This window comes from Podarcis erhardii (genome assembly GCF_964252035.2).
Source record: "Podarcis erhardii genome assembly, chromosome: 15".
NCBI lineage: Eukaryota > Metazoa > Chordata > Lepidosauria > Squamata > Lacertidae > Podarcis > Podarcis erhardii.
In genome coordinates, this window is record NC_138505.1 from 14,782,108 (window position 1) to 14,804,801 (window position 22,694).

Here is a 22,694-nt window from a genome sequence, read left to right on the forward strand (position 1 = left end):
AGGTACCACGGTAAATGTTTAGAAACTTCCCTATGCAGGGCTGCCTTCAGGTGTCTTCTAAAGGTTGCATAGTTACTTATCTCAGGGTTCGCGCAACTCCATGCTCTCCAATATTTCTCCGATGAAAATAGGGACGTCCCAAGGAAAAGCGGGACATTCTGGGATCAAATCAGAAACTGGGACAGCATCTGTAAATCCAGGACTGTCCCTGGAAAATAGGGACACTTGGAGGGTCTGATAGAGGACCATATCAAGAGGCCTTGGGAGGGGGGCTGCACCCTCCCCCTGGCCTGAGGTTCCTCACCCTTCATTTAAATCCATGCATATCTATGACCATATGGGGAAGTTATGCATACCCGAGCCCTCTCTTGCTCTTTCTTTTCTGCTGACTCACTTCTCCTCCAGAAACTTGCATGCACCCCGACCTCTTCTATGCACCGTCATACCATATAAGCAATGGGACGGCACTTACAACTTTGAACTTTGGTGCTGTACAACCACCAGATCCACAGCACTGTGGAGCATCAACTGTTCCGCTAAAGAACACCCTGGTTAGGCAAATCTTCAATCTACACTGTTTGGGTGACCAGTGACCAGCAAGCTTTTTGGGGGGCGGGGCAGAGAATGAGGGGTGGTCGTGGCACATGATTGACACATTCCTAACCCTAAATGAGAACAGTTACAAATCTCTGCCGGCTGTTGCTGCACTTTCTTCCACATCTCTCTGGCTCTCCACTTGCTTTCTAAAACTTTTAGTTAATCCCTTAAAACAAGAGTAAAACTTTAACGGAGTGAGCTGCTTACTGTTTTACATAAATAATCCACTCAAAGACCTGGTAAAGGGGAGAGCCAGTAAGATTCCCTGGCAAAAGTGAGGAGAGAACATTATTTGACCTGTGGCTGCTTCTGAAGTTTTCCTCCTTCACCAAAGAGTGGATTCCTCTTGCAGGATTGAAGAATAAACACCAAAAGAAGCCTGAGTAGTACATGGTGAGTGTGAGAGAGAAGACGCACAGACTTCTAGCAAGTGTGTGGCTCCATTCCCAGACTGGCAGAAGACCCACAGCTTCCCGGAGAGATAATTTGAGCCATTTTTGATCCAAAACGATCCCGCCGTCCTGTTGAAAGCTGTTTGCTAGGTAAATTAAGACACTCCCTTTAGCGAGACGATTTTGTTTGTCTCCTCCACAAGCAAGAGAGCCACCGCCTCCAAAGGTCCTGCGGTCACAACCAGGCTCATATTAAACCAAATCTTTCCAGCTGCGGCGGATTTGCTAAGCTGATCTGCCTTAATTTTCCCACCACAGGGTTTTGAATCTTGCCTTAACGCCGAGAGAATTTGCTTTTTGGGCTCGCAAGGTCTATCTGCCTGTCCATCGCTCCATCGATCTACACAAGCCGCCTGCAACTCCCCAAAGCAAGGAATCTCTCGGAACGCCATGACTTTTGCAGAGTTCCTGGACCAAGTCGGAGGCATGGGCCGCTTCCAGTTTATCCACACCATGCTTCTGTCCATCCCCATTGTGCTGATGGCAGGTCACAACCTTCTCCAGAACTTCACCGCTGCCATCCCAGGACATCGCTGCCAGATCCACATCTCCACCAACAGCAGTGGGTACCCCAACACCACTTGGCCTCTGGAAGCCAGTGACCTGCTCAGAGTTGGTATCCCCATGAACAGCAAAGAGGAGCCGGAAAAGTGTTGGCGTTTTGTCCATCCCCAGTGGCATCTCCTTGATGCCAATTCCACCAAGGCAAACCTGACTGAGGCGGAAACCGAGCTGTGTGCTGATGGATGGGTGTATGATACGACCACATACACTTCCACCATTGTCAGCAAGGTGAGAGGGGAAGAGGGGAAAGGCTAGCTTGGAGGAATGGAAAAGTCTGAAAGGGAGCAGGGACGTAAGGGAGCATATTATATGCCAAATGAATGCATATTGATGGAGGGCAATGTTGCTCAAACTTGGGTTCCTCAGCTGTTGTTGGACTACAACTCCCATCACCCTTAGCTAGCAGAACCAGTGGTCAGGAATGATGGGAGCTGTAGTCCAACAACAGCTACAGACCTAAGTTTGAGAAACACTGATGCAGGGATTTAGTCTGAGCAGTTCTGGAGTGGTTTCCAGTGCTGCATCTGAGGGTTTTGGATAACTGCACCAGAAATGGGAATGGGAGCAGAAATCACCACCCTTCGCATGTGCGCTCAAGGTCAGGAAGGGAAATCATGTAAGCAAATTGCTACTGTTGGGTTTATTCGGTCCACAAATGTTACATAAATAATTACATTGTTTTCTGCATTGTTTCTGACATCCCCCTTCCGCTGAAATGCATGGAAGTTCGTTATATAGCCATTTATGCAATGTTGGTTTCGGCCACAGCAGATAGTGAGACAAATAGCACTGGTTTCAGCAGAAGCCGAGCTGCAGCAGGACAGAAACTCTGCTGATTGCGAGGAACATGGAATGGGATGGGAATGTCTGCCTCCTTACATCCTTAGTTGGAGTTTGGAAAGCAATAATAACAGCATAGCAATGTAGGTGTCTTATGCACAGTTGGGCCACACTGATTGGCTGTGGCTCTCCAGGGTTTCAGGCAAGGAACTTCCCAAGCTTTCCCCAGAGACGTTATTTGAACCCAGGACCTTTTGCATGCAAAGGAGATGCTTTACCACTGAGCTACAGCACTTCTCCTCCCCTTTTTTTTAAAGAAAAGGGTAAGGTCTTCATGGTTCTTCAGAATGGCCAATGGTCAGGAATGATGGGTGTTGTAGTCTAGAGGAGTAGTCTGGAGGGCCACCTCTGTGTCAATTGCTGAGCTCCTTTGGAGAGGCCTTCTAGGTTTGAGACTGTCCATAAAGTACATCACATTATTTTTAAATGCCTTTTGAAAGCCTCGCTGTTTCCTCACTTGTCACTGTGTAGCTTTGCTTTAACCATTGTTCAACTCCCCCCAAGGTCATAACTTTGCTATTCCCCTCCTCTCCTCTTGATGTAAACTTTTCGGGTGGCCCCTTCCCATCTTGTTTAAGGGCTAAACAGGAGCCAGTGTGGGATTAGGGCTGGAGGAGTGGTCTTTTCCAGCTATGTTGGCGACTGAATTTGGGGCAGTCTGCACATGCTCCGACCCTTCTCTCAGTCAGCGCCAATGTTCACTGGGTGGCCTTGGGCCAGTCGCTGTCTGTCAGCCCGACCTACCTCACAAGGTTGTTGTAAGGTTAAAATGGGGTGCCTTGAGCTCCTTGGAGGAATGATGGGATGTAAATGTAATTAAGAAAGAAGTTGTTCTCATTTTACAAATAGGAAACTGAGGCAGGGAAGAAAGATGGGGTGAGGTGGGAATCGATAGGTAGATAGATTTGTGCATCAGAAATGAGAATGGTAGGATTTAAATCTGGAGCCAAGCCCAATATAATCTGTCCAGAGAGCCAAATGTTATTTTATTTATTACTCCATTTATATCCCATCTTCCAAGGAGCTCAAGGTGGTGGTCCTGGTTCTCCCCCCCTCCCCATTTTTATCTGCACATCAGCCCTGTGAGGAAGGCTGGGCTGAAAGACATGCGCCTGGCCCAAAGCCATTCATGTCTGAGCAAGGATTCGAACCCTGGTCTCCCAAGCCCCAGCCCATATCTCTCACTACTGCACCACTACGGAGCAGGCAATAGCCGAGAGCCTCCACTGCTGGATCTGATGAAATCTAGTCCATCAACCTGTGTTCTCGATTGTTTGGAAAGCCCTCAAGCAGGGCAGGCAGTACTCAGTGGTACATTGCTCCTCTACATGGAGGCTCTATTCTATCTTGAATAATCATAATAAGTAATTGGCCATCTCCATGCATTTCTGTAAGTGGATGAGAAATCTCTCTCTGTGTGCCTTACAGGGTTTTGTGGGCTTCAGCTTCCTTCAGCCCAGAGCGTAGAAGAACAATTGTTTCAGAGCCCTCCAGGTGTGGTGGGGGGGCACCTGTATCCCTCCAATTGGACTACAAATCCCATAAGCCCCAGCCAGCATGGCCAATGATCAGGGACGATGGGAGCTTAGCAACATCTGGAGGGCCACTGATCCCCCACTTCTGCCCCGCAAGGAAGAGGGAGAAGGTGGGAGAGAGAGGGAAAGTGAGCCTTTGGGACTTTCCAGCAAACAAGGGGTTCAGCCACAGGATCCGCATGGGGTGTTTGCGTCCGGTGGATAAACAGGGTGGTAATTGACAGCCCTGCTGGGAAGAGAATAATTCAAAACCAGCAGGCACTGCTGCTGGCAGTGATCTTGAGCCAAGGGAGCAGCTGGTTTTTCAGGAGACAGCAAAAATTTTTGTCCTACATTCTAGTCCTTCAGCTCCCCCTTCATCCTTGTCATGTTATAACAAGCCACAGGGGTGGGAAGGTGGGTGCTGGAGGCGATTCTGTGCTCTGCCAGGCCTTCTTATAAAAACAGATAGATGTGCAGGCAATCCAGCCAGACTCAGCATTCATTCAGCCTTGTATCTGGGTAACTTTGCACACTAAAGTTTGTTCTGTACAGAAATCAAAGGAACACAAGCAAAGAACCTGCACAAGCAATGCTGACACCAAACCCTACATATAGTAAGTAAAATAGAAACATCGCCACCCCACCCCGACCCATCTCCCCCCCTCCACCTCTTTCTCCCTTTTCTTCCTAATGTCTCAACAAACGAAACTGATTTGTAAAAGTGTTACATGGGAAAAAAAATATGAGAGACATTGCAAACACTTTCGTAAATCAAGAAAATATTTAATAAAAAAAGAGAAAAAGAAGAAGCAGCAAAGGGTCCCATTGCCTGTCGAGGGTGCAACTGCAGCAATCCTGGGTGCAATGGCAACCTTAGCCCCTCCCAAACCCATGGCTCCGTGGCCCAGGATGCTCCTCTCGAGCTTCTGTCCCCTGACCCAGTCTCCTTCTCCTACAACAGTGGGATCTGGTCTGTGAGCGACGGAAGCTTCGGGATATGGCCCAGTCGATCTACATGGCTGGCGTGCTGGTTGGAGCAGTGGTCCTTGGGGGGTTGTCCGATAGGTAAGCTGAATTCGCTTTCTGTGATAAAACAGATGTCTTAAACAAGACTTGAAGGTAAAGAAATCTTGGCAACGGCTGAACTGCCCTTGAGCCCAAGAGAGGGTTTAGTCCTTTTTCTTTCAAAACGTATGTTCACTTCTAATTGGTTTACAAAAAGCATGTTCCTATCTACTAACCGCACCAGGGCAACCGATAGTTCTGAACAGAGTTTATCAATTCACTACCCTTCTGCCTCATACAAAATGTTGCTTTTCTGCTATCTGCTACATGAAGACTTGTCCGGGTCAGGAGAATTTATTGTCCTCTTGGCATGGAAGTTTCTGCTTTGGAAGGTCTACAACTTCCTGCCAGGTAATGAGTGAAAGGGCACTGCTTTGCATAGCAAAGTCAGAAATGCGTCTTTTGCTCACTAACTGGGGGTGCAGGGACACAAGAAAACGGATTTTTCGATTCTTAAAATGAACACTCGTTGCATTAAGTGTCGAAAACAGATATATAAACATTTCCCAACTAACTAACACACCTGCATCTGGTTTTAGTTTCAAGGTTTTAATTAGCAAGTGGACAGTTAAACGAGGGAAAAGAGACAGAGGATATAAGCATAGGTTTGCGTGTGCTCTGGGTTCTGGCATACTTCCTGGGCCACAACATTCACCTGGGTCCCAGGTCACAACACCCAGGCGTCAGTTTGAAGTCACCACATTCCCACAGTCTCAGTCAAAGAATAACCAACCAACTGCCAACTGCCACCTCCGATACCACTTACTCTTTGTGAAATATAACACAATATAAGGCAAATACAATACAATACAAATACTAGCAAGTTGGGTGGTACGGCCTGCTTGGGGTTGGCAGTGTTGGGGGAGGAAGTTGGAGACAAGATGGAGTTCCGGGGAATCCAAATGATATCGCCCACGTTATTAATTAGCTATAGGACTGTCCCAAGGAATCTTAGTCAATTAATCAACATATCTTATGAGGAGCAATTTTTATCCTGCTCTTTAACTGAGAAAAGGCTCTTGAAGCTGCTTAAATGACTGGTAATAAGGCAGTCCCTGCCCTCAAGCAGTTTACAGTTTTTTTTAAAAAAAATCATTTTATTTATTTAGTAAATCTGGTAGTGGCTTTATCTTCCCCAAGGCAACCCAAAGTGACTTACAACCAACCAACCAACCAACCAACCAACCAACCATGGATACACTAAAACCAAGGGGGGAAGGGGAAAAGTACATTAAAAATCTTGCCCATTTCTAAAAGGCCAAAGATAGTTAAATGCCAAAGGACTAGGAGAAGAGGAATGTTTTCACCTGGTGCCTAAAGATATATAATGAAGGTGCCAGGCGAGCCTCCATGGGGAGAGCATTCCACAAATGGGGAGCTACCACGAAAAAGGCCTCTTCTCGTGTTGCCACCCTCAGGACCTTTTGCAGAGGAGGCACATGATGAAGGGCCTCAGGTGATGACCACAGAGTCCAGGTCGGTTTATATGGGGAGAGGCAGTCTTTGAGGTACTATGGTCCTGAGCCATTTACAAATTTATAGGTCAAAACCAGCACTTTGAATTGGGCCCAGAAATTAATGGGTAGCCAGTGCAATTGGGTCAGGGTTTGTGTAATATGCTCAAACCGTTTTGCCACGGTGAGATGGCATAAAATGTACAGCAGCCATCTTCTCCCCCATACAATGTCAACAGTTTTGAACCAGCACAGCAAGTACCACTTAAAACAGTCTAAAAACCGGCACGATCAGAGGAATCTGTTGGGCAACCTCAACAAAAACTCACCCCTGTGAATAGGAGGCAGAGATGGGGGGTCAATTCAATTCAGTTGTCCTGTAGGGAGAATGGAGAGGGGTGTCTGCAAGTGTGTGTAGAAATCAGCCTACTCTACAAAGGTAGCATTCTTTGCTCCACCCATTTCCACCTGTGGCCACACCCACCCCAACACCACCAATGGCTTGGTATTCCAGCTGTTTTTGCTTCTCTGTGCCTGCAGGTACGGCCGCAAGCCTCTCCTCATTTGGTCGTTTATGCAAATGGCAGTGATGGGGACCTGTGCGGCCTTTTCGCCCAACTTTATCTCCTACTGCATCTTCCGGTTCCTGAGTGGCATGGCGCTCTCTGGATTTGGCCTTAGCATCGCCTGTTTGGGTAAGAGCGGAGCTAGTGGTGCTGGCTGGGAACTTTTGTGCAATGTAGGGATTTAGCTGAACATTCTATATTCGATGCATTAATGGAGGATATGTCTGTCCATAATTAGTAGCCTAGACCAAGGCCAGCCAGTTGTGTGGACACTTCTCAAAGTACAGTGGTACCTCAGGTTACATACGCTTCAGGTTACAGACTCCGCTAACCCAGAAATAGTGCTTCAGGTTAAGAACTTTGCTTCAGGATGAGAACAGAAATCGTGCTCTGGTGGCGCGGTGGCAGCAGGAGGCCCCATTAGCTAAAGTGGTGCTTCAGGTTAAGAACAGTTTCAGGTTAATTACGAACCTCCGGAACGAATTAAGTACTTAACCTGAGGTACCACAGTAAACAGAGGAGTTTGGCCACAGGACACTCTTCATTTGGCCTAAATCAGGCTTCTTCAACCTTGGCCCTCCAGATGTTTTTGGCCTACAACTCCCATGATCCCTAGCTAGCTGGCCCAGTGGTTAGGGATGAAGGGAATTATAGTCTCAAAATATCTGGAGGGCCGAGTTTGAGGAAGCCTGGCCTAGATGGTATCTTGTTGGCTACCTTGGACTAGGGAGTTGGTGGAACTGAGGCAGATAGTGGTGACAATAGCTGAAGCTCTAGCCCTAATACATGAAATGAAAACTGACAAATTGCTAGGTTTGGATGGCATCCACCCAACAGTTCTCAAAGAACTCAAATGTGAGATTGCTGATTTTTTAACAGAAATATGTAACTGGTGCCTCAGATTCACCAGAGGATTTGAGAAGTAACTAAGGCAACACCAATTTTTATAAAGGGATTTAGAAAGGAACCTGGAAATGACGGGCCAGTTCACTTAATGTTGGTCCTAGGATAACTGGCGGAAATTTTGGTTAAAGGTAAAATAGCCAAACATACAGAGGAACAAGCCTTGCTGAAGCAGAGTCAGCATGGCTTCTGCAAGGACAAGTCCTGTCTCACTGGCACTCTTTGAGTGTGTCAACAAGCATATAGATAGATGTGATCCGGTTGACACAGTGTTCTTAGACTTTCAAAAAGCTTTTGACAAGGTACCGCACCAAAAACTCCTGAGAAAGCATAGCAGCATGGAATAAAAGGAGAGGCCCTTTTGTGGATCAGGAATAAATGGAAAGTTCTCCAAATGGATGGAGAGATGCAGAAAGTGGGGTCTCCCAAGGCTCATAATTGGAACCTGTGCTTTTTTTACTTGTCCATAAATGATCTATAGTTAGGGGGGAACAGTGAGGTGGTCTGGCGTGCTGGTGATACTATATTGTTCAGAGTCATTAAAAGAAAGAGAGATTGTGAAGTGTTCCGAAAGAACCTCCCCAAGTTGAATGAATGTGCAATAAAATGGCAAATGCAATTCAGTGTATACAAGTGTAAAGTGTTGCATGTCAAGGTAAAAAAAATATTAATTTCACATATATTCTTATGGGGTCTGAACTGGCAGTGACTGACCAGGACTGGAACCTTGGGGGTCCTAGTGGATAGCGCAATGAAGTGGTTGACCCAGTATGTGGCCGCTGTGATAAAGGCAAATCCCATGCTAGGGATCATTAGGGAAGAAACTGAAAACCAACCTGTGACTATCATAACGCAGTTAGACAAATACATGGTGCAACTGTGTTTGAAATTAAACATTAGGGAGAACTTCCTGACGGCAAGAGCTGTTCAACACTAGAACAGACTACTTCGGAAGCTCGTGGACTCTCCTCTCTTCCTATGCCCTTATGGCAATGTTGAGCTAGATAAGCCAGTCTTCTGATGCAGTAGTGGGAAAAGTTCAGTACAAAATGGGTGGCAAGTATTACAGGGGTTGCCAGCCTGGTGACCATGGGCACCAGTGTGCCCACCAGTACCTCATATCTTGCCCATGGAATATCTCAATGAATATCCTTTTTAAAACCTGCAGTTTGCAGAGACTGTTTTCTCTTCCTGCTGTTTTTCAGTTTGCACTGACTTGGTTTGTTCTCCATGCCTGGCCTCATGGCAGCTATTTTGTCAAAGGCACCCTTGACACTTTCGCAGAATTCCAAATCTACCACTTGCCCAAGAAAGGTTGGCAACTCCTGATGTAGGGTCTAAATTTCATACCGGAAGGCCCAGCTGGATGATCTGTCGGGTGTGAGTGGCAAGGCAAAAACCTGAAAGTGTTTTCCTTTCCCTTCCAGTTGTGGAGTGGATTCCCACCAAGTACCGCACCATCTCCATTGCGGCCACTGGCTTCGTGTACACGCTAGGCCAGATCCTGCTGGCTGGCTTGGCCTACGGCATCCCGGACTGGCAGTGGCTGCAGCTGACTTTCTCGGTGCCCTTCTTTGTCTTTCTCCTCTACTCTTGGTATGTTGTGCTGCCAGTGTGGTGTAGTGGTTAAGAGCGGTAGACTCGTAATCTGGGGAACCGGGTTCGCGTCTCCGCTCCACCACATGCAGCTGCTGGGTGACCTTGGGCTTGTCACACTTCTCTGAAGTCTCTCAGCCTCACTCACCTCACAGAGTGTTTGTTGTGGGGGAGGAAGGGAAAGGAGATGGTTAGCCGCTTTGAGACTCCTTCAGGTAGTGATAAAGCGGGATATCAAATCCAAACTCTTCTTCTACTTCTTCTGCTCAGATCAGACCCCTCCTCCTCCTCGGGGTGCTGTGTTGGGATACAAAGAGATGCTGGAATGCTGTTTTCAAATAAATAAGCTTTATATATATAACAAAACAATTGAAATGTATCCTGTGCTTGGCCTTATGCTCTCACCTGCTCAAGATTACCCCAATGATGACCTCTTGGTCTTTCTATTGACAGCCGCCCATATGGAAATAGCCAGATGTTGGAAAACTGGCACTGGGCTTAATAGCGATTTGTGGTACACCAGTGTATGGTCAATAGAACTGGCTGAGAAATTGACATGTCAAGTCAGAGCGGCAAAGGGCAAGCAGGATCCCTATTCCTTTTATAATATATGGCAAATGTTTACCAAATACATAAATTGTTCGGGCCGTGGCAGGAATACACCCAGCGCTCATGGAGAAAATGTGGCGTGATCTTTTAGAGTGATCAAATGGAATTTTATTACATAGCATGACAAAAGTCTGTAATTTTATCGGGACAAATCATTTGTGGTTTACTTTTGTAACAATTGTTTCCGCAAAAGGTGTTTTCTGTACCATGAAAAATGAATAAAAACATTTTTTTAAAAAAAGACCACAGACAGAGAACTGGATTGGAATGAGAAAACAGGGTCAATTCAAATGTTTGCAAGCAAAGTCAAGTCAGGATTCTTTTCTTTTCTTCGTTTTCTTTAATCAAATTCTCCCTCCTTGAGAAAACAACAACAAAAGGATTCAGTTCCATTTTACCACCTGAAGGTTTGTGGATGGATTTTACTGTTGGCCGAGATGACGAGGCTTGGCGTCTTTGGCACAGGTGGTTTGCAGAGTCAGCTCGCTGGCTGCTCCTTTCGGGAAAGGCGAGCACAGCTGTCAAGGTCCTCCAGAGGGTTGCCCGGGTCAATGGCAAGGAGGAAGCTGGAGCCAGCATCACCACAGAGGTATGAAGCCGGTGGAGGGAGGTGGCTCTCCATATCCAGGTGGCTGTAAATCCAGCTGAATCTATGTAGAAAATAGAAATCTTGGGAGCTTCTGGAGAGCAAAGCCTGCTAGAATCAGGGCACCTCCTGGTGAAGGTTTATTTGCTCCTGCAAAACTTTTGGGGCAAGTCATACTGACCTGCAAGTCGCTGCTGAAATCCTGTAACTCACTTCCCTCCCAAATTTGGACTTTATTTGAGATACGAGGAATACAGTGAGGAAATGCACAATGGAAGGTGTGGGATCACATTTGCTTGACACAATAGCAACCAAGTTCCCTGCAGGCAAATCAGTGTAAATTCTCAATAAATAGTCGAACTTTGTGGGTGGGGAGAATTAGGATAAATGCTCAATAAACAGACTATCTGGAAATTCCCGCTTTCACGGAAGGGAAGCTGCCTGTGTAAAACAGGCCCTAGAACTTCCTATTTGCTAATGTTAACCCAAATTTCCCTAGGGTAAATCACACGATCAATTCTCACCAAAATCTAGTTTTGTGCTGTGTATTGATTGTGCTTTTTAGGATGCTGAAGGTCAGCCTTCCCCAGCCTTATGCCCTCCTCATGTTGTTGGACTACAACTCCCATCATCCCTGACTGGCAGAGGCTCATTGGAGTTGTAGTCCAATGATGTCTCAAGGTCTCAGGCTCGGAAAGGCTGTTTAAGGACATGGGCATAGCTGGGGGACAGAGGGGCAGCTGCTCTCCTCCCTAAATCAAGCAAATAAATAAAAATACTTAACTAACTGACCAATTACATCACCAGTTATAGTTACAGATAGGTAGCCGTGTTGGTCTGCCATGGTCAAAACAAAATAAAAAAATTCCTTCCAGTAGCACCTTAAAGACCAACTGAGTTAGTTCTAGGTATGAGCTTTCGTGTGCATGCACACTTCTTCAGATACACTGAAACAGAAGTCACCGGACCTTTCTATATAGTGAGAAGGTGGGGAGGGGTATTACTCAGAAGGGTGGTGGGAATGGGTGATTGGCAGATAGCTGCGATGAGCCTGTTGACGACTCTTAACGACTGCAATAGGTCTAACAGGAAAAAGCAAGGGGTGAGAAGGTGAAAAATGGCTTTGTCATGTATAATGAGATAAGAATCCAATGTCTTTGTTCAAACCAGGTCTCTCCATAGTTTTAAGTTTGGTGATAAGTTGCAATTCAGCAGCTTCTCTTTCCAGTCTATTTCTGAAATTCCTTTGTAATAGAACAGCTACTTTGAGATCTTGTATAGAATGTCCTGGGAGACTGAAGTGTTCTCCTACTGGTTTTTCTGTCTTGTGGTTCCTGATGTCGGATTTATGTCCGTTTATTCTTTGGCGTAAGGTCTGGCCTGTTTGTCCAATATAGAGAGCTGAAGGACACTAGTTACAGATAGGTAGCCGTGTTGGTGTCCTTCAGCTCTCTATATTGGACAAACAGGCCAGACCTTACGCCAAAGAATAAACGGACATAAATCCGACATCAGGAACCACAAGACAGAAAAACCAGTAGGAGAACACTTCAATCTCCCAGGACATTCTATACAAGATCTCAAAGTAGCTGTTCTATTACAAAGGAATTTCAGAAATAGACTGGAAAGAGAAGCTGCTGAATTGCAACTTATCACCAAACTTAAAACTATGGAGAGACCTGGTTTGAACAAAGACATTGGATTCTTATCTCATTATACATGACAAAGCCATTTTTCACCTTCTCACCCCTTGCTTTTTCCTGTTAGACCTATTGCAGTCGTTAAGAGTCGTCAACAGGCTCATCGCAGCTATCTGCCAATCACCCATTCCCACCACCCTTCTGAGTAATACCCCTCCCCACCTTCTCACTATATAGAAAGGTCCGGTGACTTCTGTTTCAGTGTATCTGAAGAAGTGTGCATGCACACGAAAGCTCATACCTAGAACTAACTCAGTTGGTCCTTAAGGTGCTACTGGAAGGAATTTTTTTATTTTGTTATCACCAGTTATGTCTGTTCTGCTTTCCCAACATAATGCCTACCCCCCCTCTAAAATAAATCCTGGCTACGCCCATGCTTAAGGACATCACTGGAGCTCACCCACCTGTTTTTACACAGCCACCTCCTGCCTCTCCTCTCCCCACAGGTTCTGCTTTCCAACATGGAGAAAGAACTGTCGACAGCCAAGGCCTCTTACACCATCTCTGACCTGGTGCGCACACCAGCCATCCGGCGCATTTTCTGCTGCCTCTCCATAGTGTGGTGAGAGAACTTGTTTCATCTGAGAAGACTCAGGACGGAGAGAGTTCCATTCCAACTTTGGGAACCCGAGGAAACGGAGGTTTAGGCACTGCCTGACAATGTGGCCCATTATCAAAGTATAGACAGCAATACTTATTGCTGTAAAATAGGGATGGGGGACATCAAGCCCCGGGGTCAGATGTGACCCTACAAATCTTTCTATCTGGCCCTTAAGAGTCTCCCTCCTGAACCACACCTCTTACCAGCCCGGTTTTGCACCCTCTTAGAGTGTTTTGGCCTGGCTTGGAAACATGCCCCTGCTTCTTGCTTGCCTGGATGGAGGATGCAGCAGTATGGCTGAGCATGTGCAATGACATATACGCAGAGTCCTGCAGTGATTTCATGCTCTTTATTGCAGCTTGTAAAACAGTGATGAATCCCGCCCCCCGAAACCTCAGGCTTTTATATACATTCTTTACACAACGAGTCCCATCTGATTGGCTGATTCTGCTTCTCTCCTGGAGCCTGATTGGACCGCTACTGCAGGCCAATCAGTTGTTGCATTCTACTATCCTACCAGCCTAATAGGCTGATTAGCTTCCTCCTGGGGTTTGATTGGGCTGCTGCTGCAAGCCAATCAGTTGTTCCATTCTAGGATCCTACTTGCCTATTCTAGGATCCAAGCTCCGTACATAACATGCAGAAACTAGTCTACTACACAAAGGCAACATTTTCCTTCATTTCTCTGCCCACCTTTGCCTATGACCCTGTGCATCAGTGGTACATGGACCCCAGAAAGTTGTGTGGAAAGCTGCTGCTATTATTATTATTATTATTATTATTATTATTATTATTATTATTATTAAAATTTGTATACTGGCCTTTATATACTTCCCTATGTATACCACAGGTCTCAGGGCTGGACATCATAACAGAAAACTATATTGTTTGGTTCAATTCTTGTTCATAAAGCTCTGAACTCTTACATCTCCAGCAAAATCCACTTGCTGTACCTTAGATCTGAGCTGTGTAATAGCTCTGACTGAGCAATCTTTATGTGCATTAAAATTGCTCAGGACGAGCCTTATAAAGATTTCTCCTTTGAACTAGCAGCTCAGGTCTTGAAAGGCCAGCTGAAGGTCTAAGATTTGCAAAACAAGGAGCTGCTTTGGAATACAGTGGTGCCCCGCAAGACGAACGCCTCGCAAGACGGAAAACCCGCTAGACGAAAGGGTTTTCTGTTTTGGAGGCGCTTCGCAAAACTAATTTCCCTATGGGCTTGCTTCGCAAGACGAAATGTCTTGTGAGTTCTTGCGGGTTTCCCCCCCCCTTTTTCCCCCTTTTCCTAAGCCGCTAAGCCGCTTATCAGCTGATCCGCTAAAAGCCGCTAAACCGCTAATAGCGCTAATCCGCTAAGCTGTCAATGGGCTTGCTTCGCAAGAGGAAAAAACCGCTATACAAAGAGCCTCACGGAATGGATTAATTTCGTCTTGTGAGGCACCACTGTATAGTCACTGAAGCTAGTTGGTTCACTGGTTCACTGAAGCTCCCGGTAGTCCCCACTGGTTGGGGGAAAAGAGTACAGACCCCTTTCTCCTTCGTGGAAGGAAAACGTGAAGGTTCATGGAAATGTCAAAGGTTACAGAATTTGTTTGATTATTTAAGAGACAGAAAATCAAGATTTTCTGAACTAAATGCTCCCCTTTCATTTAATTTATTAGTATTAGTATTATTAATTTATTACTTAAACCCCACCCATCCAATTGGGTTGCCCTGGCCACTCTGGGTGGCTTCCAGCAGAATATAAAAACACCATGAGACATAAAATGTTAAAAACTTCCCAATACAGGGCTGCCTTCAGATGTCTTCGGAAAATTGTGTAATTATTTGTTTGACATCTGATGGCAGAGTGTTCCACAGGGCGGGCGCCATAAATGGGAAGCTACAGTTTAGAGATTGATTTGTCAAAGACTCGTTAAAATAGTTAATGTTTTCTGTTAGGAAGACTTTTCCAAAAGCATCCCATAAATTATCAATTCACTTATTTATTCAGCCAAGGAGGTCCTAAGAGTGGCTTATGTACGCTCAGTAAAAATAAGGCCTTTGCTGCCTGTAGGCTTGCACTCTAAGAAACATGACAAAAGCAAAAAACTGATGAGGAGGGAAAGGGAAGGCAAGCGAGTTCGGACTCCAGTTCCTAACATAATGACCCACAGGAATGAAACAGTCCAGGGAGAGGAACTCAATGGAGCTGGTCACTCAAGAATTGATGAAGTAGCCCTGCTTCGCTGCAGCCTGAGGAAATGGCTGCTGTCAGGTGACAGTTAAGAGCAGGAGGAGCCTCTTCTCACGCCTTCTTGAGTTTTTCCTTGTCTCTATCTTCACGTCAGGTTCTCAGTCAGCTTCTCCTACTACGGGCTGGCCATGGACCTCCAGAATTTTGGTGTCAGCATCTACCTCATCCAGGTCATCTTTGGGGCCGTTGACTTCCCAGCCAAGGTGATTGTGACCATTACCATGAGCTACATTGGGAGGAGGATCAGCCTCGCGTCCTTCCTCATCCTGGCTGGCATCATCATCATTATCAACATCTTTGTGCCCACAGGTGAGTATTGGCTCACTTTCCACCAGGCCTCACCTTTCGCCTTTAGATGCACTGCAAGGCGTCCAGATGGAGACATTTTGGCACAGGCTGAAAGCCCAAAGAGTACCACCTCCCACAGATATGCTGCGCCTCTGATCTCCTTCATTTCCGAGATATGCACAAAGCTAAATGTTGTTGTCACTCTCACAAAGCACGGGGTCCCTTCCAACTCTACAATTCTGTGATTCCGATTTATTATCAGCACCGCAGCCATTGAGTGGCGGTGCCTCTGCATCAATATTACAGTCACAGCAAGTTTATAGACCCGAAGCACAATCTTTTCGAGCAGGTATAGGGAACCTCAGACCAAGGGGCTGAATGCGGCCCTCAAGACTTCCCTATCTGGCCCTCTGGAACTCTTTCTGGGCTACAGTTCCTCCCCAGCCACATCTTCCTTGAGTGTTTTGGCTGGAAATGTGTCCTTGAACTCTGATAATGCTTCTTACTTGCCTGGGTGGAGGACACGGGTGGGCGGGCCAATTCATTAGGAGAAATCAGCACTAAAATGTAGGAGAATTTCTGTGAGGATAGACCTTAAAACCGCAAATTGCTGCAGAAATGTGGAGAGCCGAGTTTAAGACTGGAAAAAAAATGAGAAACCAATGTGTTAGTCTGTTAATTATTCTTGACAAATCTGCACATCAACCCTATAGAAAGCGGGGAGGGGGAGGGAGTTCCTCAGCTGCACACTTTGTTCATGCCACACTCTCTCTGACCCACCCCACCTTTCCCCCATAGATTTGCAGACAATCCGGACAACACTGGCCGTCATTGGCAAGGGGTGCCTGGCAGCGGCCTTCAACTGCACCTTCCTTTTCACGACGGAACTCTACCCCACGCCTGTCAGGTGAGGAGCTGCTTTTCAACACCATTTCCCCCTTGTTTCCCCGCTTCTGGGGCTCCTGTGGAAATGGAGGTGGCTTTAAAGCAGGGGTCTCCAACCTGGGACCTGTGGGCACCTAAGGTGCGCCTCTCGCTACCTCCTAGGGTACCCTTGAATGATCTCAATAAATACCTGTCACTGAAATTCAACTCAATATTGATCCAGAGCAGACTGCAATGTATAGTTATCAGAGTAAAAACTTAAACACGGTGCAGGATTAAAAAAAAAAATAGACCAGAGGCATTTCATCCAGCAGAGCTTGACTGCTACTGAAAGCAAATGAGCATAATGGTCACAAATCCAATACATTCAGGATTGGCCCTGTCCATAAGAAATCCAGTTGCAGCAGACTTAACTTAAACTTACAGTAAGACAAAACCTTAACACTATACAGTGGTACCTTGGTTCCCAAACTTAATCCATTCCGGAAATCTGTTCCAAAATCAAAGCGTTCCAAAACCAAGGCATGCTTTCCCATAGAAAGTAATGCAAAATGGATTAATCCGTTCCAGACTTTTAAAAACAACCCCGAAATCAGCAATTTAAGGTGAAACCGTAACGCTATATACAGAACATCACACCAGGAAGAAAGAGAGACAGAAAGAGAGAGAGAGAATGAAACCCAGGCTCCTCCTGGCCCCACTATTATAGTCAGCATGACCTTGACAGAAGAGATAACAGAACCAGTTTATTTATTTTTATTTATTTTAAATATAACAGAACCAGTTTAAGCCAGCTGTGCTCAGCTTCTCAGAAGGAAGAACCCAAACATCATGAACCTTCTGCTTGTTTCTTTCACACAGAGAACCCTCTTGAATTAAGTAGAATAGGAAAGATCTCTACACATCAGGTCAATACTTTCTGCACTAAGAAATGCAAACTGACAAAAAGCCTGAATGCACAAGAGGCTGTGTTTGCTCTTCCTGCTCACATCCTCTCCGTGCTGGCTCAGCCTCTCCTAGAAGGAACATGCCCCCTCAGCAGAGCTGGCCTGATCATGGGGCATGGGTAAGTGGTTGCCGCAGGATGGCAGACTCTGGACGGCTTGGAGGTGTGTCACAGCTGCTGCGCAGCCGTTGGTGGCGATCACATGGCAGGTGCCTTTTTCTTGAGGTTTGCCAGAGATCACTTGACCCAGCCGTATCTCTTGCCTGCTTTTCTTACCCTGCCCCCCCATCCTAGGCAGACGGGGCTCGGTTTTGGCAGCACCATGGCCCGGGTGGGAGGCATCATCGCCCCGTTGGCCAAGATGATGGAGGACTACTCTGCCACCCTGCCGCCAATCATGTACGGAGCAGCTCCCATCCTTTCTGGCATCATCGCTTGCTTTCTGCCTGAAACCCTTAATGTCCCCCTTCCAGATACCATTGAAGAAGTAGAGAACAGGTAAGTGACTCTGTTATTTGTGGCAAATACACTTTTATTTATATCATTGTACTAATATTCACACATATATTATTTGTTGCAAAGTATTTATTTATCTTTAATTACATTTATATACTGCCCTTTGTCTGAATGTTGTGGGTGGTTTACAACATAAAAATACGAAATGAGAACACAAAATATATACAAAAAACCCCAAGAGCAATAACCTCCCCTTCCACACACTTTTAAAAGGCTGTATATTCTTTAATCAGCCAAATGCCTGGTTATAGAGAAACATTTTGGCCTGGCGCCTAAAGATATGCAATGAAGGTGCCAGGCAAGCCTCCCAGGGGAGAGTATTCCACAAATGGGGAGCCACCACAGAAAAGGCCCGTTCTCGTGTTGCCACCCTCCCAATTTCTTGTGAAGGGGGCACATGAAGAAAGGCCTCGGATGGTGATTGAAAGGTCCAGGTTGGTTAATAGGAGAAACATGGTCCTTGAAGTGTTTAAGGCTTTAAAGGTCAAAACTAGCACTCTGAATTGAGTCTGGAAACCAATTGGCAGCCAGTGTAGTTGGGCCAGGATCAGTGTAATATGTTCCCAGTGAGCAACCTGGCCGCTGAATTCTGCACCAGCTGAATTTTCTACACCACCTTCAGAGGCAGCTCCACGTATAACATATTGTAGTAATGTAACCTAGAGGTTATCAGAGCATAAAGGTAAAGGTAAAGGATCCCTGACAAAACAAAATAAAAAAATTCCTTCCAGTAGCACCTTAAAGACCAACTAAGTTAGTTCTTGGTATGAGCTTTCGTGTGCATGCATACTTCTTCAGATACACATCAGATTCTGAAGAATCTTCTTCAGATTCTGAAGAAGTGTGCATGCACACGAAAGCTCATACCAAGAACTAACTTAGTTGGTCTTTAAGGTGCTACTGGAAGGAATTTTTTTATTTTGTTTTGACTATGGCAGACCAACACGGCTACCTATCTGTAACTGGATCCCTGACAGTTAAGTCCAGTCACGAACGACTCTGGGGTTGTGGCGCTTAGGCTATCCCTGTCCAAATACGGGCACAGCTGGGCCACAAGCCCAAACTGGTGGAATGCTCCACACCACCTGACCCTGAAGCAACAGCAATGGATTCAGGAGTACCTCCAAGCTGCTCATCTGCTCCTTCAGAGGGGGCGTAACCGTATCAAGAGCAGGCAGCGTCCCATCCATCTGGTCTAATCATCATCATCATCATAATAAATTTTTATTTATACCCTGCCCTTCCCGGTTTAAAAACCGGGCTCAGGGCGGCTAACAGCAAATATAAAACATTGATTAAAATACGACTTAAAAACAGCATAAAACAGCATAAAATACAACATAAAATGCAGCATCAATATCAATAAAATTCAAAAATTCAGGGGTCATTTTGGGAAAAACAAAACAAAGCAAAAAACAGTCAGTAGACATCAAATGATCACCAGGGCTAACTGGTCAAGTTGGTCCTACTAGGGCCAGCAAGGAGACCAGGGAAGAATTTAAATGTGGGGTCCCAGAAAGGGTTTCTTTATAGAAGAGGAAAGGGAAAACGGAATAGAGGATCAGGCTAATTCAAATTGAAGGCCAGGCAGAATAGCTCTGTTTTATAGGCCCTGTGGAAGGAGATCAAGTCTGCCCACTAACAGTCCCTCAGTCTTATCTGGACTGAGCTTAAGTTTGTTGGCTCTCATCCATTATAAGGCAATACATCAGTCCAGCACATTCACTGCCTCACCTGCAGATGTAAAAGAGAAGCAGAGCTGTGTGCCATTAGCATACCAGGTACCTCAGTTGGTTAGAGCATGGTGCTGATAATGCCAAGGTTGTGGGTTTCAAAGGCTGTATGAACGACTTACATATTCCTGCATTGCAGGGGTTTGTATTAAATGACCCTCAGGATCCCTTCCAGCTCTAGGATTGCTGATAACATACTCCAAAAGTCTGGATGACCCCACTCAGTGGTTTCGAAGTAATCCATAAACCTCAAGCAGCTCAACAGAACAGCACAAGAGCATTTTATATCATAGACGCCTCGATACAACGAAGTGTTCTACCTCATGCATCCTGATGGATCACATTGTTTCATATTCTTTTATAACTTTACCATAATGGTTCCACAAGTCATCTGAATGTGTCAAAGCAATGTCAGTCCATAGCCTGTATCAGGCAACTATCTCTTCCTGTTATAATAAGAAATAACATTTACCCATCTATCTACTTCTCAAACAGTGCGTTAACTTAGCATTTTTGTGGCCAATTCCCACTGTTCATCATTCCACTCTTGGACAGACTGTATAGTAGATTACCTCCACTTTTCCATATAAGGAACCCTTAGCTGCTGCTAACAACGTGTATACTTTTGAATAAGATAATTCAGAACAAAATATTTGTGTATCCCATCCTTGGAATTTTCATGATGAAGGGTGGCAGATTAAATGCATGTTAATCAAATGCCCATCAGTCCTGCTGCATCCCTTGCAAAAGGGATTTGGTGGAGCATGTGGAACAGAGGGAAGAAAAAGCAAGACATTTTGTGGTTTAGGGGGAAGTGTTGAGTCATCAGCTTTTGATTTCAAAACACTGGCCCTTCTGGGAGGAGAGAAGGTAGAGCTGAACTCCAGAGCTCAGTTTTCATGCTTGGGCTTGAAATCACAGGAGCAGAGGGTTTGAAGTTAGGGAGAACTCAGATTCGGTTCACATTTAAAGGTGAGCTTACCTAATTCACACATTCCAGAAGACTGTAAGAATTGAAGCACAGTCGTCCTTTGGAATTCACACTTCCTTGGCTCTTGCTGTGCAGGCCTCCAGCCAAGCAATGTGAGCAAAAATGCACATAGCATCATAGAATTTTAGAGTTGGAAGGGATCCCAAGGGTCATCTAGTCCAACCCCCATGTTAGAGTAAAGTGTGCATAAAAATTCATATATCAGTGCAAAATGCACTAATGCATTAAAAAAATTGCTTTGCAGAAAGGTGTATAATTGCATACAAAAGTGAGAATATTAGGAGAAATTTGCACCGAGATGCTGATGAATTGTCACGAGGGCAACAAAAACCACCCACCCACTGGTGTGGAAATGTGGAGGACGGAAAGTAAGATTAGAAAAATGATAAATGGAGAGAAACTGAAATTCTTATTCCACACTTTCTGCTTTATGGTCCTGTCATTTCCCTTCTTGCAAAAAGTCTGATCTTAGGGGCAGCAGGGCTTCCTTCTGAAGAGCTCCAAATCGACTATAATTGTACAACCTGAATTTGCAGATTATGTGACTGAATTTCACACTGTTATGGAAAAATCTAGGTGCGAGGCTGCTTAGTCACCCAGCTCGTCAGGCAGAGCCCGCGGGTCCCTGCGGAATAAAGGAAGGTGTCCAGCCATAGACCAAAGTTTATTGCGCAACAGGTTCAAAGAGGAATTTTGAACCCCGAGGATGGGGTGACAAGGTCTTTTAAATGTTTCCCACCATATCCCAGAATACAGTTTGTACAGCATCATTGATACATCAATGCTACATCACTGACATGTCACAAAAGGGGAGGGGTGGACAGGGGTTACACTAGTTCAACCTTGGCAAACATGTCCAGACAAGTCCTTGGTACAAGGTTAGCATAGGCAAAACATGTCCAAGCACCTCTCAAGTACCAATCATCAAAGGACAATAGAGCTCTCTGTACATCCATGGGGCAAGTCCGGTGATGGGCTTTTGGAAACTATCTGCTCAGCAATTGTTACCCCTGGGTGCGGGGGGGTGTATCGTGTCCTCACGCTTGAGGGATTATGGCAGGGAAAAGAGTTGTTTTTACAAAGGCAAAATACTGTTGAAATGGAGGAAACTGGCAAAGGAGTTGATTTTATATGATTGTTAAAGCTTTCCTGAGCTGCCAAGTCAAAAGGATACATTTATGCACAACATTTGTAACATTTAAGAACTTTAAAGATGTGCCCTCCCCCCAATTTCAGTAACCACACCGATAACAGTGACTGCCTGGAAGCAAATCAAGTGACTGCTCAAGCCAATCAAGATTAATTCTGAATGAACAGGAGGTCTGGAGGACCCAGAGGCCACCAATATCTGGGGGTTCTCCAGACCTGCCTTATAGCAATGTTTACGTATATTTGAACATAGAGGGGAACCTTCCAAATTTATTTCTGTGCTCTAAACATGATTGGGTGTCCCAGATACTGAGCCTTTTTCAGCCCCATTGCTGATCTTTCTTTCTTTCCCCCCTGAAAGGTCCAGAAAGAAGACAGTGGAAGAAATAGCCCAGGAGAAGATTTTGCTCCAGAGCCCAGAGAAGGCCCTGTTCAAAGAGGCTTGCTGATCCAGAGACCTCCGACCTTTCATGTTTCCCTGATGCTTGGTTCTGGGAAAAGAAGTCTTCACGATACTTTGCTGATTGCTTGTTTTGAGCTAATCCCGGGGAATGCTTTATGAAGGGGGAAACTGTGAAGGTGTGGGAAGATTCTGGGCATTTTTGAAGGCACTTTTAAAAAGAGAGCTAGAGAGAGAGAGAGAGAGAGAGAGAGAGAGAGAGAGAGAGAGAGAGAGAACACTAGCGTCTTATAATTTGATCTTTACTTTTTCCTTTTATTCCCCAGGGGGGTAAAGGGAATAGGACTCTCCCATTTTCAGTTGCTGGGAGGACTCAGTGCAATAACAATAAAGATGAGGGTGCCTCTGAACACGTGCAGAGTGCATTTCCTCATTCTAAGGGGCCCACTTATCATTTTAGAAAGCAGTCCCAACCTACACCTATCTCATACCTAGAAACG

At 45.5% G+C, this 22,694-nt stretch overlaps 1 protein-coding gene across 1 annotated transcript; it reads left to right on the forward strand.

The window, feature by feature from the left end:
- Window positions 1-1,215: 1,215 nt before the first annotated feature.
- Window positions 1,216-22,604, forward strand: LOC309330633 (solute carrier family 22 member 6-A-like). Its single transcript, XM_081842344.1, has 10 exons — window positions 1,216-1,841; window positions 4,932-5,035; window positions 7,030-7,184; window positions 9,386-9,554; window positions 10,629-10,752; window positions 12,896-13,011; window positions 15,381-15,595; window positions 16,373-16,481; window positions 17,700-17,903; window positions 22,156-22,604. The coding sequence occupies exons 1-10, from the start codon at window positions 1,440-1,442 to the stop codon at window positions 22,241-22,243; spliced, it is 1,686 nt and encodes a 561-aa protein (XP_081698470.1). The 5' UTR covers window positions 1,216-1,439; the 3' UTR covers window positions 22,244-22,604.
- The last annotated feature ends 90 nt before the right edge of the window (window positions 22,605-22,694 follow it).